Source organism: Pleurodeles waltl, chromosome 1_2 (genome assembly GCF_031143425.1).
Source record: "Pleurodeles waltl isolate 20211129_DDA chromosome 1_2, aPleWal1.hap1.20221129, whole genome shotgun sequence".
NCBI lineage: Eukaryota > Metazoa > Chordata > Amphibia > Caudata > Salamandridae > Pleurodeles > Pleurodeles waltl.
Window position 1 is genome coordinate 43,112,845 of NC_090437.1, and position 20,730 is coordinate 43,133,574.

General features: G+C 42.7%; 1 protein-coding gene across 9 annotated transcripts in view; it reads right to left on the reverse strand.

Annotated features, from left to right (window-relative positions):
• The window catches only part of PTPN13 (protein tyrosine phosphatase non-receptor type 13), a 1,045,801-nt gene that overhangs the window by 169,586 nt on the left and 855,485 nt on the right, over positions 1 to 20,730 (reverse strand). For 7 of the 9 annotated variants that reach the window (XM_069236143.1, XM_069236122.1, XM_069236114.1 and 4 more), the window contains exons 37-38: positions 9,544 to 9,605; positions 2,824 to 2,979 (exon numbers count right to left, since the gene is read on the reverse strand). In XM_069236143.1, coding sequence (XP_069092244.1) covers positions 2,824 to 2,979; positions 9,544 to 9,605 — 218 coding nt within the window. The remainder of the gene's footprint in view (positions 1 to 2,823; positions 2,980 to 9,543; positions 9,606 to 20,730) is intronic. The other 2 variants (XM_069236135.1, XM_069236127.1) reach the window with 1 other exon arrangement.

Consider the following 20,730-nt stretch of genomic DNA (forward strand, 5'->3'; position numbering starts at 1 on the left):
AGGGGGAGTCAGGTGTGACTTTGGCACATTGATGGTGAGCCCCAAAGATTACAGGAGGTGAGCCAGAGTCTAGAGATGGTTGATGACTGACTGGGGCAAGCTTGTCTTCAACAGCCAGTTTTTGAGGTAGAGGAAGACTTGCACGCCTGACCTCTTACGGTGTGCTGCCCCTTCTGCCATTACATCAGAGGGGCGCCGGTGACCAAAGGGGAGCATAGCAAGCAGAAAATGTTCCTGCCCCACCACAAACCGGAGGTAGCGCCGCTGGGCCAGCAGGACGCGTATATGTAAATAAGTGTCCATCGGGTCTAATGCCTCCATCCAGTCTCCAGGGTCAAGGACAAACAAGAGCTGGGCCAGGGTGAGCATCTTTGAATTTCTTCTTCCAGAGGAAGGTGCTGAGAGAGCGCAGATCTAAAATAGAACCTCCTTCATCCTTGGGCACCAGAAAGTGGCTGGAATAACAACCACATTCTACTTTTGGCAACAACACCACCATTTGGCCAAAAGGGCTTGCACTTCCTGCCACACATTGCAAAGATGGTCCTCCGTCAGTTGCGGGGGGAGGGAGGTGGAAATATCTATCTGCCTAATGCTATATATAGCCTGCCACCCCAATATGAATCATTAGATCCTGCCTCCCACCATGTGGCTCCCCTAAAAGCATGCTAAAGGGGTTTTGCAGGTGGGACTGCAGCGAGTGGGGGGTAGTGAACGAGTGGCCCATTGACCTTGGGTGCGTGAGGTGAGCACCATGCCCTTGTTCTCAAAACTGCTGGGTTCCATCCTAAGGCTGGACAGGCTGGCGGTATGGGACAGCTCGACCAAGTCCACAAAAGGAGCGATACGGGTAGCGTGGTTGGCGAGGTAGGAAACACTTTCCCAGAGTGTGTCCAGTAGCTCTGCTCTCATTAAATTGCTCTAAAGAAGAATCAGACTTTTCCTCAAATAGGCAAGTCCTGTTGAAGGCCATATCCATAAGTGAGGACTGGACATCAACAGACAACCTGATTGATTGCAGGCACGGATGCCAGTGAATGGTGACACTGGTGCTAAAGACTTCCCAGATGGATTTAGTGTTGTCCAGGCCACAACAAACTGTGAACTCTGCCACATCATGCCCTCTTTGGATCGCCTGGGCAAGGACATCTTCAAGGACACCAGGGAAGGCCTGACCCCATCAGCGTGGGAGTTGCGCACCAAGAAGGCAGCTGCAATTTAGTGAACGGAGGGCCAGGCTGGTGGAAGAAAAAAACTTGCTTCCCAAATGTCGCCACCCAGTTGAGTAGTCAGAAAAGTGTTGAGATTAGATCGGCTCATGGATGTCTGCACCACCTAATTTTCTGGGAAAGGATGCTGAGAGAGGCATGCAGGTTGCCTGGGACAGGGCGATGGCATCTGTTGTCTGTAGGGCCAGAGCAAGGCTTGGCCAAGGCTCCCCACAAGGTATCTGTCAATGACACATTGAATGGCTGAAGGGACTCAGAAGATGTTTTCCCCACTAGAGGACTTAGATTTTATCTCCAAGGTAGAGAGCTGGAGGCCAAGAACTATAGTCTCACTATGTATTACCATAGAGTATGTAGGGAACTGTTCAATGGCCAGACTAGGGGGGTGAGAGAAGGCGTCTTTCAGGAGAATCATCAAGGCCACCACCCTCCTGCAAGTTATCATAGCAACTGTCGTCTTGATAGGGGCTGAGCAAACTCAAAACCTGTATCATAATCATTACCAGAGCACATGCCGAAAAGTCAGTGTAAGGTGTGTTGTCTGCCTTGTGGAGGCGGCAGATCAAGTGGAAGAAGAGGCCACACAACTGCAACTAAGGTCGGGAGCAGCTGTGTGGAACTCTTCGATCTGCTGTAGAGTTCCAGATGACCCTGGAATTTAGGGTTGTACAGGAATCAGTTGCAGGATTGGCTCAGAAGTTCCAAAGTTGTGCATCTCAGGAAGCAAGATCAAGAGCTGCAGCTCCGACCCTGCTCAGGTGAATGCAAGTGGTAAGAGGGTGCAGAGTACTGCTTTGATTTCTTGTACTTCTTTTTGGACATAGTGGACCATTTGGATCACAACAAAGACCAGCCTCTGGAGAGGGAACAGGACAGGGACCGAACCTTGGACTGCAACTTAGATCGGTTTCATTGTGGAGTCTTGTGCTTGGTGATGTAAAATTTCACCTTGCAGACCCGGATGGCCTTCAGGTTCATCGACGAGCAGTCACTGCAGGCCTTTGAGTCATGACTTGACTCCAGGCACACAATGGGATCTGTCACAAACATCTGTTTGCAACAATCCCTAATGGGCTTGAAAGCTGATGTTTTTAGGGATGACAGCCCTTGCAAAACGGACACTTTTGTCAAAATACTGAAGGAAGTGTATCTGAGAGACAAGAAAATGTGCTGGACCCACGCATGGTGGGGTGGAAAGAAAGGAATGGATGCCAGCACAGGAGAAGCACCTATATTGGCTCCGCACATCTTTTCTAGAGCCGAACAGTGTCAGTGCGGATCTGCAGTGGTACAGCTGAAAAGTTTCCGGATCCAGTCTGGCATCAGAGGCATATTCAAAAGGTGAAAAATCTGCAGTGAGAAGTCTCTATCAGTAACATGATTTAACAATTAGCCACTCTGTTTTAGGTAGGTTGTAGGTACCATGTCTTAATTTGCAAGTGACCCATAATCCTTAGACTGCATGACTGTCAATTCCTGAAATGTTAAAACTCAAAAAATAAGCAAACAAGAAAAGCATGGCTGCAGAACGTTTTCAAAAGCTCAGCAGCAGTCGGAAAAGAGTGCTTTTTAGGTATCGTGTAAAGTTGATTACCTGAAGCAATCTGTCTCCAAGTTGTAAACTCCCTTCTAGGTCAGCTACACCCCCAGGAGTGATGGATTTCACAAAAATACCATACTCGCCTCCCACCAGGGAAAATCCCAATTCTCCAGAGATAGGCTTTTCCAATTCAATATGAATCACACCAGCCTGAGAACACACAAAAACAAAATCACCAGTGTTTTAGAACCAAGGCTAATAATAGTTTAACTAAAATCTAACTGCTCAAACTCTCTACAAGACGCTGAAAACTCTTAGATGTAACAAAACTCGCATTCACATATTGCAGATAAATTTTTGAAAATTGCTCATGACATGTCTGCTTTGTGACATTCTACCAAGACAAGGTCATGACTAAAAACAACTACTAGCAGGCGAAATACTACTGTTAACATTCATAGTTTAAAAGGAATCCTACGAACAAACTAGAGTTACAAACACTGCATAAGTGAACTTACATTCTTGCCAAGCTTGATCTGGTATTCTGGAAGAATAAGAGCGGATACATTTTTTTTAACCAGGGAATTATTTACTACTTTATTTCAAATGTGCCCATTTATGTTGCACAAAAGTTATTGTAATAAAAAATGATACCACCACCAAGTGAATGGATAATGAACGTTATTTGCTAAAGCTATAGTAGTGTTCTTGTATGAAGGATTTTTTCTGAAGAATAATACTTTCTGAATAATCTCTTCTGTCAGAAATTAAGTTGCAAGTGATAGTTATAAAAATAAGAATGTTGGAGTAGTGGGAATTTGCTGGGATTTCTGAGACTTAAACAAATTGGCTTAGGGAAAGTTAAGTACATTCATGTAGCAGTGGGTCTAATGGATATAGCGTTAACTGTACAGACTATTCAGATCTGACGTGTGCCAGGTGTACATATTGGCTGTGAACCCTAAAGACACTGTATATTTAGTCAACCCGCAGAGCAGGCACAATTTATATCCCAGACTGTCAAACTGGCATTGCTAAATTGTGACTGGACAGAACACTGTAGTTTCCACAATTAGCTAGCCCAGCAGTATGTAGGAGATCTGAGGACCGAAAGGAGGACATGAAATGTGCCTAGGAATATAGTATCCATTAAAACTATCATTCCTGGAGGTATACCACCTCTCCTTTTTACCTTATTGATCAAATATTTTATTGCATTTTTAAAACAAAGCGGTACACACGAGGAGGAATTTATCATAAATGCATCTCTGCCTGTCAATCACCAACGTAGCACCAACACAATTCATCAAGAAACTTTCTCCCTATGATTAAAGTATAACCCGAGCAGCAGTAAAACAGAATAAGACAGTGGTTCCCAACCTTTTGATTTCTGTGGACCCCCACTTTATCATTTCTGGAACCCGGAGACCCCCACTTAATCATTACTGGAAGCCGCCTACCCACACTGAGTCATTAATGGAAGTGTTGGGGACCCTGCCCTAAACATTGTTGATTATTTGAACCACAAAATACACAAAAAATACAGAAACAAGCATCATTAAAAACATACATAAATGATAACACATTTTAATTAATTTGCAAATAGGAATGTTGGAACTTTTCTAAATTTAATCATCCATACTATATTCTGTTTAATGCACCTGCACTGCTCCCACAACTCAAACTAAGGATATCAATTTCATTTTAGCCTCCAATTCCAAATTTCTTGACATTTACAGAAGGTTTAAAATTTTTGCACTTGTACATTTAGCCACATTATTTATATACACTTTATTAATCTGTAATATTATTTAATTTTCTAAGCAGTCATGGACCTCCTGAGGAGACTCCACGGATCCCCAGGGGCCCCTGGACCACAGGTTGGAAACCACTGGAGTAGAACAAGCAACCCAACAGGTGCATATCCTACTTTACCTTACCCACAACACTCTTATTGCACATTGGGTTCAAAATCTATGTCACCCACTCTATAAGGTGCTGTACCTGTTGTTGCATAAAAAACACCATTACCATAAATCACCAAAAGGCAACCTCAAGGAAGAAAACCAAGAGTAGCCGCTAGGTCTCGGCCATCATTAAGAATCCGAATAAAAATCCACCCAACCGTGCACCGGCACCCAGATACGTTCTCCTTTTTTCCTGGCTTTCATGCCCTTCCGTGTACACAAAGACCTCTCTTGATTAAATTGTGCCAGCAAGCGTGACAGCCATTGTGAAAAGAAAACAGAGGGCCAGGATTCAGCCAGGCTGCGATAGCTATCAATAAAAAGGGCTGAGAAAACCCGGGAACAAGCTCATTGTGTACTCCCAGAAGTGCAAGTTGGGGGGGTTAATGAAATGTCCAGCTGCGTGCTTTCAAATGATTTAATCACCTCCTTTTTAAGTATTTCAAGTTCAGGACAGGAGCAGAATATATGGATTAAGTCCACTTCCAGAAGCTGACATCGTGGGCAGCAAGTATGAGTCATACTGAATCAGCTCTACCTTGAGAATCCACTTGGGCCCCCACCCTTCCTATAAAGAAAATCTCGAATTTGAAGATAATTTAATAAGTCGCTATGGCTAATCATAAAACGATACCACAGCTACTCAAAAGCAGTGATCCGATCACCATAATAAAAGTTTTCTAGCTTCCTCAGTCTCTGGCTGCCCTAGGTTTGAACACAATGATCGTTAAAAATTTCAGGAAGCATGAGATTTCTTTGGAGCAGAGTGTAATAATTTAGTTGCCCCAGAACCCCTTTTTTTTTTTTTTTTTTTTTTTTTCAGAGAGTGGTCTAGATTTTGCCGGCAGCCCAAAGTGTTGTCAAGCAGACCTTCTTAAAACAACAGGATTTGACCTGTTTCAAGAAACAACCACCAGCTGCTTCCCAAATCAATAGCACATAGCCTGGGGGAACAGTATATAAGGAGTCCAATCCTCTTCACAATGGTCCTCTACCAAGGAGCTCCTTTATTGCAGAGCTGCGGGCCAATAATATAATTTAAAATTCGTCACTGCCCAGCCTCAACTCTCACCATCCCTCCTAAATGATACATTCCTCTTGCAGATTCTTTATCCTCAAAATGTTCTCAAAGATACTAGAGAAGCTAAGGTAAACTATTCTGAATCACAATCTTTCAAACAAAGCCTTAGCTCAATCAACATCAAGTAACATCCTGCCATTTGTCACAGAGCAACTATTCTGTGGCAATAGTCATACAATGGCCAGGTGAATTAATCCTAAGCACCTCCAATATTAAGTACACCAAAAAATGGCAGCCCAATAGGAAATCTCACTGGCTGAAGAAAGCAATCAAAAAGGGTGCACGTGTATCACAGTCAGCTCAATAAAGGATAATAACCGCCCCTGTCGGCAACCCCCTCAATCATTGAGCACTGAGGATTAATTCACCTGGCCACAGTTCTGCGATATGGAAGCTGCCTTCTTGGATTGTGTCCAATTGAATGTAATCAGCTGACTATGCCATGACCACTTTGGGAGGCACCCTATACTTCATGATTTCTAAATAAGAGAGTGACTAACGTTTCCTTCCTCATTAGTCCCTGGTTTGTTTGGAATCTTGATTCCAACTTCATTGATTTAGCTATTCTAGTGTTTCCTGAGTTTGATTAAGCCTGCACAACATTAACCCTGTGCATGACTGTGCTGATGATCCTAAATAATCGACATCGAAATGTCGACATCAGATAAAGTAAAACTTGGCTCCTGATTTAATACATGATTCTTCAGAAAAATCTCTTTCTCATTTTTAGGTTCATGTACTGAACTCATTTATCCCTTTTTGCCTATATGCTGTTTCTGCATATCTTTTTTTAATGTGTTTCACATGCGCCGTTCAGAGGCACTGGTTCACGATTACTATTTGTCCATTTGTTTTTGACTCACGAGCACTAAATTATTGATTGATGTTGATGCTGCTATTGATTTGATAATACATACACAATATTCTATTTGGTGTTTATCCTTTGTTTTATTCAGTGTATGATAAACCACTACTCTATAGAGAGCTGTTGAGGCATTTTTTGAAGATATCATAATTCACCTAGGTCTCAATCTGGATCTACGGGTTCCGCTGTGTTATTTTCTGGCAGTCTAAAAGCAAACCACCCCACCCCCCCTGCTCCATTACCCAGACTGTGATCATGCGCGGATGATACAAGTGCAGAGTGTGAACGCCAACAATCACTTATGAACCATTACAATGGTCTAACATGCAGAAAATGTGTCTGACAAAACCAACTCAAGTGAAATTAAAATGAATTAAGATGCTACCTCGCACCCAGATGAAAAGGGCAGGGTGTTTAGGTCTGGGTACTGACAGCGGCTCCTTTTTCTACAAATGGAATTTACAGCTTAAGATCAACGTGTTCTTAAAGTTTATTGTAGTACCCGGAATTTTGTTCTGAGGAAATGAGTGCCCTACTCATCCCCAAGAGACCACGGGAACATTCACAATACAGCCCAAGATAAAAGAAGGTCTCTTTGTTGATACAGTGACTCTCTAAATCTTTTACCTATGTGTATCTTAGATCATCTCGCAACAGCTATCACTTTGCAAGCCTCATTAATGGATGCAAGACCAAGGATTACAAATTGAACCTTCTTCATGCATTCTACGTCTGCATTTTGAAACATGCATCAAATTCAAAACTTGAGCAAAAACATCAGTTATTCAAATGCTGAATACATTGGGGTATGGGTACCAGAGAAGTAAGGCTTTTTAATTTCATGAAATTCCACACCCAGCACAGAGCCTACAGAAAGTGAGGAAAAACTAAGAGCAATAAAACATAAAAATAAGAATGTTGCTAAAATTCGGAACGTTTTGTTCATAAATGAAGTAAAATAAGTAGTGAAGCTCATCATTCCAGTAAAATGGGAGGATGCTGTCACCGAAGGGATTGTAATAGAATGGTGTATGTGTCTTACTGGTAATATTCTGCCTGCCTGCAATAACTTTGCACGTTTACATATACATTGTTTACATAATATTCTGCCTAAATTTGAAACCTGTGACTAGGGTAGATAAAAAAAAAAGGAAAAGTATATTATCTGGTTCTTAAAGAAAAACAGTTAATTTAAAAATAAATCTGAAATAAGCTCCTAGAGTAAACTACTTAAAAACGGCTGCAAAACTGAAATGAGAACATTCTGAAATTAGGGTTGAAATATTATCCCACCTTCTTTAGTTGTTTTTTTTCAGTAACTATATTACTATAGTTTTTACATTTCTCTAAACAGGGGGAGATGGGCCTTTAACATGAAAAGGCTACGTTCCTTTGGAATAACTTGAAAAGTACTCATAAATGCTTATGCTCTTTTTAAATTTTGAAGTTTTGAGGAACTCACGAAGAATACACTCATATTGAGGCAAGTTGCGACTGTTGGAGATTTCAAAGAGTACTCACGGAATTTACACAAAAGGTCATGTATAGAAATTACTATCAACATTCACAATGTTTGCGAGTATCTTCAAACTTGGAAACATATTGGTGTGCACCAATGTTTGCAGGTGGGCCTGCCTTTTGAACGTCTGCAAAACTACCAATGTAGGTAGATTTGCCCACATAGAAATTCACTATACTGGTGGATGTTTTATGTGAGTAAATTCCCTTTATGAGAGCAAAAGCCCACCACTCTTAAAATTGAGGTTCATGAATGGGATTTGGCTCTTGTAACTGCCGGTGTTGGCACACTAAGGTTTTACTCTGTAATCAAGCTCTAAATACTTTATTTTTCCCTTACATTAGCAGAACAATCTCTATAGGATTTTGCGTTTAAGGACCATTTTTAGGTGCCAAAAGTATATGGCAAAAATAAAAGAACTATGAGAATTAAGCCTAACTACGAATTTAAAACCATCACCAACAATATAAAACACTTGATATTTGGAGACAAAAAACAACTGATGAATCTCATCTAGAAGAACTAAGTTAAAGGAGGCAGGTACGACTAGAAACAAGTACATTTAAAGGAACAGGGAGGTTGGAGAGGGGGCTTGTACATGAAACACAATTTACTTATGGTTTCTGAACATAGTTATATATTTAAAAAAAAGAAATCAACCAAGCAAAATATGGATGTATGTCTTTACGACGCATGCCAGTAACACACACGACACACGTTGAGAGAGAGAGAGAGAGAGAGAGAGAGAGAGAGAGAGAGAGAGAGAGATCAAGTTCTCTTATATCTACTTCTACCTGTCCCAAACCCTGAAATCACTGATGTCTCCCTTTACCTCTACACACCACTAAAACCAAAAATCACCATTACTTTTATCCACACCTAAACCACTTTTTTAATGACTTACAAAAAAAGTTATTTAAAAAAAAACAATTGTCTGCATGATAAGGTACTGCATGGTAAAAGTAAAAATACCTATCTGGGTGGCACTTACCTGTATAGTAAAGAATCAGTGGTAAAGTCTTTTAACACCCCCCCCCCCCAAAAAATATTTTTTTCACAAGATAAATTATCAGCAAATACAAGTGGAGAATAAAACCTATGCATGAGTCCAATGCAGCGGTTGAAGCTATTACACTGAACACATAGAAGTTTATCTCTCAGATCTACAGCTTTTAAATCCCCTCAATGCATCAACTTGTCAGAGCTCTGTCTGATAGCCTTACTTCAGAGGTGAAAATGTTGTATTACAGAGACTAGGTCCTATGTTCTATTTAAACATATTTTGATGTTGTATATAAATTAACAGGACAATAAAAAGCTAATTGCAAAAGGGGTAAATTACCTCTTGGTTTATACTGTCAGAATCATTTTCACATTTACCAAGATGGCCTCCATGATGATGTCCTAAAAAGAATGAATTAAGAATGAATAAATGCATTGAGAAATCCACATACCCATGTTCAGTGTTTCTAGATCACATTTTCAGTTCAAATGGAAAGAACTTCTACTGAATTTCTATTTAAAACAGAGGGTGAATTTGACAGCAGGCCTGTCTATCTCTTATTTAAGGAAACCTTATTCAATCCTCATTGCCTTTGATTGTCACAATGAATTAAAATTTGGCTATAGCTTTACTGGCAGCTCATACATGGAGTGACAAAATGTTCTGATTTGTGAGAGAGGTTTAATATTGCCACTGTCCTTCAGTCTCAACATCATACATTAATCCAGCGAGACAACATAAAATAACTTTTACAAATGTTAACAAAAAGGTAACAGTGGCGCACCACATCCAATCAGATACTACAGGGCTCCAGCCTTCACAGCAAGACCAGTATCAGATTAATATAACAGAGACATGTCTAATAAAATGGTAAAGAATTGTGCAGTGAAGTTAATTCATCCAAACACTAAACATGACCCCACAACACCTAAAATCCTACAGGGGTGGAAGAAGTAGGATGGAATTGAATGCCATGAAAGGTGCTGGTGAAGGGGTGTTGCTGCATAAACTAGAAGGTTAATGCCTTTTGGATCGTGCCCCCAACAATTACCCAGAGCTTTAAAGCGTGTGCTGCTGACTGGAAGTCTGCTGCAGGCCCTCTACTATGAAACAGCCCTGAAGAGTAGAGCATCTTTCTGAGTTAAGAATATTGTAAGCTATACAATAAATGAGGAGGTGGATTTTATGCAGACCAGAACTACACAACTACAGATGTAGACCTGTTACCCTTTCACATATAAGAAAGTGGAAACGTTTGTAAACAGACAATACTGAGATATCTTTGGAGCCTACAAAACATATGTTTCCTGTGTAATCTAGGTGAGAATGAGACCATCAATATTAAAGTCATCTCGATGCACAGTTCCTAATGCCAAAAGCACATAAGAGGACTTTCTTCTAAATAATCTTGCCAAATTAATACACATCACTCTACCATTCTGCAACTTCAGCCTGTTCAAATATCTATACGGCTACTCCTCTTTCGGCAGTTCCAACTTCTTCTTTCCTAGACCCTATGGTTCAAACAAAGTCTATCAAGCCATACCTCCTTATCATTCACTTCTATAAGCAACACCATATGGATGCATGAAACAATACCAATTGCAGGGTTTCCCAAAATACCAATTTAGTTTCACATAGGCAACAGATAGCCATCAACAGAGCGAGAAATTATTTCAAATCAATGAATCAATCCTCCAGCATTATTTTCTGTATTATAAAACTGCAAACTACTAGAGCTCACAACTTGTCTTATAAGGTGGCTTTGTTATTGCTAATTTGATGCTAGAAAATGCTTCAGCTTTACATAACTGAGACTTGATACATATGGAAAATGTCACTTACCCAGTGTATATCTGTTCGTGGCATTAGTCGCTGCAGATTCACATGCTGTGCACATCCCGCCATCTGGTGTTGGGCTTGGAGTGTTACAAGTTGTTTTTCTTCGAAGAAGTCTTTTTTCGAGTCACGAGACAGAGGGACTCCTCCCATTTCGACTCCATTGCGCATGGGCGTCGACTCCATCTTAGATTGTTTTCCCCGCAGAGGGTGAGGTAGGAGTTGTGTATGCTAGTAATAGTGCCCATGCAATGGAGTGAATACGTATGTACATAATGAAGTTTAAAGTAATATATTTACAAATTTACAAATGTTCAAGATCAACTTCTAAACGGCTACAGGCTCCCGGGGAGGCGGGTGGGCGCATGTGAATCTGCAGCGACTAACGCCACGAACAGATGTACACTGGGTAAGTGACATTTTCCGTTCGATGGCATGTGTAGCTGCAGATACACATGCTGTGCATAGACTAGTAAGCAGTTATCTCCCCAAAAGCGGTGGTTCAGCCTGTAGGAGTTGAAGTTGTTTGAAATAATGTTCGTAGTACAGCTTGACCTACTGTGGCTTGTTGTGCCGTTAACACATCTACACAGTAGTGTTTGGTAAATGTATGAGGCGTAGACCATGTTGCTGCCTTACATATTTCGTTCATTGGAATATTTCCTAGAAAGGCCATGGTAGCACCTTTTTTTCTGATTGAGTGTGCCTTTGGTGTAATAGGCAGCTCTCTCTTTACTTTAAGATAGCAGGTTTGAATACACTTAACTATCCATCTAGCAATGCCTTGTTTAGAAATTGGATTCCCTGTATGAGGTTTTTGGAAAGCAATAAATAGTTGTTTTGTTTTTCGAATTAGTTTTGTTCTGTCAATGTAGTACATTAGTGCTCTTTTGATGTCTAATGTATGCAGTGCTCTTTCAGCTACAGAATCTGGCTGTGGGAAGAACACTGGTAATTCTACCGTTTGATTCAAGTGGAATGGTGAGATCACTTTTGGTAAAAATTTTGGATTTGTCCGTAGAACTACTTTATGCTTGTGTATTTGAATAAATGGTTCTTGTATGGTAAATGCTTGAATTTAACTCACTCTTCTTAGAGATGTGATGGCAATCAAAAATGCAACTTTCCATGTTAAGTATTGCATTTCACAAGAGTGCATGGGCTCAAAATGTGGACCCATGAGTCGTGTTAAGACAATGTTGAGGTTCCATGAAGGAACTGGTGGTGTTCTGGGTGGTATAATTCTCTTTAGGCCTTCCATAAATGCTATTATGACTGGTATCCTAAATAATGAAGTTGAGTGCGTAATTTGCAGGAAGGCTGAAATTGCGGTCAGATGTATCTTTATTGAAGAGAAAGCTAGCTTTGACTTTTGCAATTGTAGTAAGTATCCTACTATATCTTTGGCAGATGCGTGTAAGGGTTGAATTTGATTATTATGGCAGTAATAAACAAATCTTTTCCACTTATTTGCATAGCAGTGTCTAGTGGTAGGTTTCCTAGCTTGTCTTATGACCTCCATACATTCTTGTGTGAGGTCTAAGTGTCCGAATTCTAGGATTTCAGGAGCCAAATTGCTAGATTCAGCGATGCTGGATTTGGGTGTCTGATCTGTTGTTTGTGTTGTGTTAACAGATCTGGTCTGTTTGGTAGTTTGACATGAGGTACTACTGAGAGGTCTAGTAGTGTTGTGTACCAAGGTTGTCTTGCCCATGTCGGTGCTATTAGTATGAGTTTGAGTTTGTTTTGACTCAATTTGTTTACTAGATATGGAAGGAGTGGGAGAGGGGGAAAAGCGTAAGCAAATATCCCTGACCAGCTCATCCATAACGCATTGCCCTGAGACTGATCTTGTGGGTACCTGGATGCGAAGTTTTGGCATTTTGAGTTTTCCTTTGTTGCAAATAGATCTATTAGTGGTGTTCCCCACATTTGAAAGTAAGTGTTTAGTATTTGGGGATGAATCTCCCATTCGTGGATCTGTTGGTGATCCCGAGAGAGATTGTCTGCTAACTGGTTCTGAATTCCTGGAATAAATTGTGCTATTAGGCGAATGTGGTTGTGAATCGCCCAATGCCATATTTTCGGTGTTAGGAGACACAACTGTGTCGAGTGTGTGCCTCGCTGTTTGTTTAGGTAATACATTGTTGTCATGTTGTCTGTTTTGACAAGAATGTGTTTGTGGCTTATTATGGGTTGAAATGCTTTGAGCGCTAGAAATACCGCTAACAGTTCTAAGTGATTTATGTGAAACTGTTTTTGTTGATTGTCCCATTGACCCTGTATGCTGTGATTGTTGAGGTGTGCTCCCCACCCCACCATGGAAGCATCTGTTGTGATAATAGCTTGAGGCACTGCTCTTGGAATGGCCGCCCTTTGTTTAAATTTATAGGGTTCCACCATTGAAGCGAGGAGTGTGTTTGGCGGTCTATCAACACTAGATCTTGAAGTTGACCCTGTGCTTGTGTCCATTGTTTTGCTAGGCACTGTTGTAAGGGCTGCATGTGTAATCTTGCATTTGGGACAATGGTTATGCATGAGGACATCATGCCTAGAAGTTTCATTACAAACCTTACTGTGTAGTGTTGGTTCGGTTGTATGCTTGATCTTACATTTTGGAACGATTGGACTCTTTGTGGACTTGGAGTGGCAATTGCCCTTTGTGTGTTGAGTGTTGCTCCCAAGCATTGTTGTATTTGGGATGGTTGCAGATGTGATTTCTGGTAATTTATAGAGAACCCCAGTTTGTGTAGAGTTTCTATGACGTATTGTGTGTGAAGAAGACACTGATGTTGAGTGTTGGTTTTTATTAGCCAGTCGTCTAAATATGGGAATACGTGCATGTGCTGTCTCCTTCTGTGAGCGGCTACTACTGCTAGGCATTTTGTGAATACCCTTGGGGCTGTTGTTATTCCGAACTGTAGCACTTTGAATTGATAGAGTATGCCGTGCATTACAAACCTTAAGTATTTTCTGTGAGAAGGATGGATGGGTATGTGGAAATACACATCCTTGAGATCCAATGTTGTCACGTATTCCTCCTTTTTTAATAAGGGAACTATGTCTTGAAGTGTTACCATGTGGAAGTGGTCTGATTTGATGAAGAGATTCAGGGGGTCATTACGACCCTGGCGGACGGCGGAGAAGCGGCGGTAAGACCGCCAACAGGCTGGCAGTAAAAATTTGGCAATTATGACCATGGCGGTTACCGCCATGGTCATCTGCCACTTCTCCGTTCCGCCTGCCAGTGCGGAGACGACCGCCGGGCTGGAGACCTGGGTCTCCAGCCCGGCGGTCGTCACTATACCGCCGGCGGTATTTTGACCCGGCTGACCGCCATGGATTTCATGCGGTTTGGAACCGTCATGAAATCCAGGGCGGTAAGCACTATCAGTGCCAGGGAATTCCTTCCATGGCACCGATAGGGGTCTCCCCCACCCCTTCCCCTACACCCGCCACCATGTCTTGCATCTCGTCCCAGTGTGCCCTGTCGTAGCGTGCAAGTAGGGCTTGTGAATTTGCTATTCGCCATTGATTGGCTGCTTGTGCTGCCACTCGCTTGCCAGCTGCGTAAAATTTTCTACTTTCTTTGTCAGGTGGTGGTGAGTCTCCTGACGATTGAGAGTTTGCTCTTTTTCTTGCCGCCCCTACAACCACTGAGTCCTGTGTGAGTTGTTGTGTTATGAACACAGGATCTGTTGGGGGAGGTTTGTACTTTTTCTCAACTCTAGGCGTGATAGCTCCTCCCTTTACAGGCTCCTGGAAGACATGTTGCGCGTGCTTGAGCATGCCCGGCAGCATCGGCAGACTCGGATAGGAAGCGTGGGTGGATGCCAGAGTGTTAAAAGGGAATTCATCCTCCACTGGCTCTGTGTGCATTGCTACATTGTGGAACATAGCTGCCCTGGATAGTACCTGCGTATATGCAGTACTGTCTTCTGGTGGTGACGGCTTTGTTGGATAACAATCTGGACTGTTATCCGATACTGGTGCATCATCTAAGTCCCATGCGTCAGCATCATCCTGTGTCATCCCAGTATGTGTGGGTGACTGCATTGTAGGTGTTCCCACTGGTGACAGTTGTGGTGAGTGCGGTGGGGACGGTTGTGGTGAGAACATTGGTGGTGGAGATTTGTCTCTAACCACTTTTGCCTTAGGTTGCATTTCTGTCTCTTGAAATGCAAGTTTCCTTTTTGTTTTGAGTGGAGGTAAAGTTTGTATTTTTCCAGTCTCTTTTTGGATATGTAACCTCCTTTGTGTATGGTCAGGTTCTTCCATACCTAACTCTTGCTTGAATCGATGTCTTTCCTTGAATTGGCTGGAAAGTCCTTGCTCTTTTGTATAAGAGCTTCTTTTCTGCTCCAAAGGCCGTTTTTTTCGGTACCGAGGTTTCTGTTACAGTCTTTTTCGGTTCCGAGGAGATTTTCCGTGGTTTGGTCGATTCGAACTCTCAGTGTCGAGATCGTTCGGTGCCGGATTCTCGACCGGAGTCGGAAGTCTTCGGCAATTCTTTGGCCTTTTTCAGTGCTGATGTTTGGTCACCTTCCTTTCGGTGGGTTGAGCCATGGCCTGCTGGCGGTGGCGTCCCCATGGCCTTAAATGTTTTGGTGTGACCCTGAGTTTTGGACGGGACAGGTTTACTCACGGTTCGATGCACCGTCGAGGGTCGTTCACCTTTGGATTCATCCGAGTACGTCTCTTGGATGGAGATCCTTTCCTCCTCTCCGAAGTCGAGCTGTTCTTTCGGTTTCTACGCCATTTGTAGGCTTCTTGTGCGTCGATCCCTCAAGGTCTTTTTCGATCGGAACGCTCGGCAAGCTTCGCAAGTATCCTCTCTGTGTTCGGGTGATAAACACAGATTACAGACCTGGTGCTGGTCTGTATAAGGATACTTTGCGTGCCACTTAGGACAGAAACGGAAGGAGGTCCGGTCCATTAGTCTGGGACGGAGGGTGTGGTCGGGCCGACCAGGCCTCGGTGAAGAGTGGAAGCCCCGAAGGGCCGCCGAAGTGGTCTTGATGTCGGTCCCGATACACTAACACTAACCTGGTACCTAGCGATAACAATACCGTCGAATTTTCAATACGTTAGCTAATTTTCCCGATTCGAAATACGGGGCGAAGATGAACACGTCCGAACCCGATGGCGGAAAGAAAACAATAAAAGATGGAGTCGACACCCATGCGCAATGGAGCCGAAAGGGAGGAGTCACTCGGTCCCGTGACTCGAAAAGACATCGTCGAAGAAAAACAACTTGTAACACTCCGAGCCCAACACTAGATGGCAGGATAATGCACAGCATGTGTATCTGCAGCTACACATGCCACCGAACATATACACATGTACAAATGAGTACTTCAACGACTACAGGCTCCCGGGAAGGAGGGAGGACGCATGTGAATCTGCAGCACTACATGCCACGAACAGATGTACACTAGGTAAGTGACATTTTCCGTTCGATGGCATGTGTAGCTGCAGATACACATGCTGTGCATAGACTAAAAAGCAGTTCTCCTCCCAATTAAGCAGCGTTTAGCCTGTAGGGGTTGAAGTGGTCTGAAATAGTGTTTTTAGCACTGCTTGTCCAACACTGGCTTGTTGTCTTGATAAAACATCCACACAGTAATGCTTTGTGAATGTATGTGGTGTGGACCATGTGGCAGCTTTGCATATATCTGCCATTGGTATATTTCCTAAAAATGCCATAGAGGCACCCTTTTTCCTAGTGGAATGAGCTTTAGGAGATATTAATAGCTGCCTTTTTGTCTTAAGGTAACATGTTTGAATACATCTCACAATTCATCTAGCTAATCCTTGTTTTGAAATGGGATTACCTTTATGCGGTTGCTGGAAAGCAATAAAGAGTAGATTAGTTTTACTAAAATCTTTTGTTCTGTCTACGTAACACATTGGAGCTCTTTTAAGGTCCAGCGTGTGTAGATATCTTTCAGCTGTAGAGTCTGGCTGTGGAAAGAAGACTGGCAATTCCACTGATTGATTAATGTAAAAAGGTGAAACCACTTTAGGTAAACATTTTGGGTTTGTCCTAAGTACTACTTTGTGATTGCGTACTTGGAAGAACGGCTCTTCTTGAGTAAATGCTTGAATTTCACTTACTCTTCTTAATGAAGTAACTGCTACTTGAGGGGTTTACAACTCATTTTGTCGCTGCCAAGCCTGCCTCAGGAGGATTTGGTAGGCCTATGGGTGGGCTCATGATCCTAGTGAACAAGAAACTACAATGTGATCACCTTGTCCTACCCCTTAACTCATTAGATCTATTGGGTGTGAGACTTATATTTCATCCTGGTTTCACAATGACCTTGGTCAACGTGTATGTGAGGTTCGTCCCCCCCAATATGGAATCTAGAACACTAGCCCAGCTAGTTGAGCACATGGAATCCTTGAATACTTCTAACCATCTGATGATAGGGGGGCGATATTAATTGTTCCTTTGTATTCAAGAACATTATGGGTAATCTAACATCTGAAGAAGATGACTCTTGGGGAATTCCCAAAGTGAAGGATGATTTTCTTAGTATTGGTTCTTGTGCGGCTACGCAGATGGCCTCCGTTTGCCTACGCCATGGACTCAGGGAATTTAATGGTCGGACCAGATCTGATCTTAATAGTGCCCCCACTTTCAAGCGGGGATGTTCGTACAGCACTATTGATTATTTCTTTGTTGACATCAGGCTTTGGTCACATGTTCTGGACATGAAGGTTGAACTCCGTTATGACAGCGATCACTATCCTCTATGTCTTACTCTTTTTAACAAAGGATTTGGGAGAACTCAACATCTAGAGACCACTGATGTTCCGTTCCCTTCCCTAAACTCCAGGCAAACTCGTGTTAGTTGGCCAAAAGTTTCCTCTAACCCACTTTTGGTTAAACAAATGTATTCTTCCTTTCTACAGTTGTTCTCCGGTATTGAAAAGCAAAGGTCGATAGTCTACCAATCATGGAACTACATGCTGAATTGATAAAATCTCTACAGAAGGTTTTTTATAAAGAAACCCCTGTGAGACACACTCCAGATGTTATTCGATCCAGGGAATGGTTCAACAATAACTGCGACCTTGCTAGGCTAAATCTTAAATTGCCCCTCCGCATGCATTCACAGGAGGAGATCAGGACCGCTAGAGTCAGTTACACTAAGGCCTTGAATCTAGCGAAGAAAAACTGGGAATTTGAAATCTGGCAGAAGCTGCTGGAAGCAGTAGAAAATCGCGATGAGAGTTCCTTTTGGAGGTTGCTGACTCATAGGCAACGAGAGGGTAATGGTATTCCTAATTTTCACATCCAGCCTGAAAGATGGGTGTCTCATTTTTCCGAGATCTATGCCTCTTTTGAGCAATTACATCATGAGACCTATGCGGGTGGTAAATGTAGATCCCTAATTGAGGGTCCCCTAGAGGACATTGTTTTTACAATTGCTGAAACCACGGCAGCTATTAATTCCCTGAAACCTGCTAAGGCCCCCGGACCGGACAAGATACCGGGGGACCTGTTTAAGTCTGAACCCGTCATTTGGGCGTGGTACATTAATACTTTATCAAATGCCATCGCAGCAGGTAGCCCCATTCCGGACTCGTGGCTCGGAGCCGAAATTATCCCTAATCACAAAAAAGGAGATGTGGGTCTGCCAGCCAATTATCGCCCAATTAGCCTCATTGACAATCTTCAAAAGATTTTCTCTAAGCAAGTTCTTGATAGGCTAATGGACTGGGTCCAAGCTAACCAGGTTCTTTCCCCCCTTCAGGCTGGGTTTTGTTTAAAAATTAGCACTATGGATCAAGTGTTTAGATTCTTTTTGTTACTTTGGAAATACGCTACCCTGGCCAAACAAAATTTGTATGTTGCTTTTGTTGACCTTAAGTCCGCGTTTGATCTTGTTCCAAGGCAGAAATTGTGGGAAGTCTTAAAGAAAACTGGTGTCCCGCTGAACCTGGTGCATCTAATCCAAAGATTACACAAGAACACCTATGCTCGAGTAAGATGGGGCAGCCAGGGGGAACTCACTGATCGTATTAACATCAGGCGGGGAGTACGCCAGGGCTGTATCCTAGCTCCTACCCTCTTCTCGTTGTTTATTTATTTTTATTTTTTGTAATTTTATTTTTGTAAAAAAAAATTATTACAGAAAAATATAAGACGATACACAGTATGAATTGACATTTTTCAGTAATCCGTGGTTCAGATGGTAATTTTACAAATGATATCTGAATGTACATTGTCTAATAGGTACATTGATTCGTCGACATAGACTATGGTTTGAAAATTAGGGAGGGTGCGGGGAAGGGGGTAGAGGTTATTGGGGGGTCAAATTGTAATAGAGGGGAGCAGGAGAAAGAGAAGAGTGATAGAGAGGAGAACGGGGAAGTAGGAGGGTTAGGTAGAATATTAGGGGGGAAAGGCAAATATTTTGGCTCCGTGTTTCTGGGTTATTAGATGAATATTCCGGTTGTTCCTCGTCATTTGCCGACGATCTTATAGGATTGTGCCATGTGATACATTTATCAACGTGTATTGTAGGGTGGGCCAAGAGGATATATTTATGGGGGGGGAGAGGGCCATTCCAGGGGAGGGTAGACAAGGATTCTGTGTAGATTCAGGATTAGATGTATAAAGAATCCGGTTTTGCCTACTAATGTTGGACAGTTAGCCTCTGATCGAGCAAAACCAAGAAAGATAGTTTCTAGTACGTATTTAAGCGGGTCGATATGGCATGGTGTAAAGGATGTTCTCTGGGATGAATAGTCTCTGGAGTGGAGGAAAGGGGTACGAGAGCAGGGAGGGAAGCGAGGTAAGGAGAGAAAGGAAGATGGTGGGGTGTCAACTGCCATCCACTGACCATCAGCCAGCTGCCTCATGGTCTTGTCAGGAAGGGGCTCCAAATTTCTGTATATAGGGCCGCTTGATCCTGTAGGTTATAAATGACTCGCTCATGGGTAGCTGTTTGGAACATGGCTGTCATCCATTCCGTTGGTGTTGGGGCAACAGCAGACCTCCAGTGTCGAAGAATACAGATTTTCGCTGTGGCAATTGCCGTGTGAAGTAGTCGTTTATGGGGGCGTGATAGGGAGGTGTATGGGCGCATGTCGTGTAAGATAATGAGTGTTATCGGTGACGGGTTTGGTATTGATATGAAATCCCTAAGTGTCTGGAACACAGCTTCACATAGGGGCTGTATCGTCGGACAGTGGCACAGAATATGAAGTAGATCACAATGGAGCTCTGCGCATCGCCAACACCTCGCATGTGGTATCAGACCTGCCCTGAAGAGTTTTGTGGGGGTCCAGTACCAGTCCTGGAGGATTTTGAAGAGACAGAATTTCAGGCAGGCCTCGCAGACCCCTCTGTCTAGGGCTTCGATTATGTCTTGCCAATCTTCTACTGTGTAGGCTATCGCTAGTCGATCTTGCCATCTGAGACGCAGTCGTTCTAGGAGGGGTTGCGAGTAAAGATGGTTCGTAATCTCTGCGTATAGACCGGCTATAACTCCTCTGTGCCGGCCCCATTTCTGCAGGTAATTGACAACGGGTGAGGTTTTGATCGTCCACGGGGGGGGTCCTAGGGCCTTGCGCATACAGTGCATGAGTTGCCTGTACCTCCATTCCTGATTTTTGTGGATTCCGAACTCTTCCCGTAGGGATTCAAAGGACCGGAAATCATTGCCATCTATT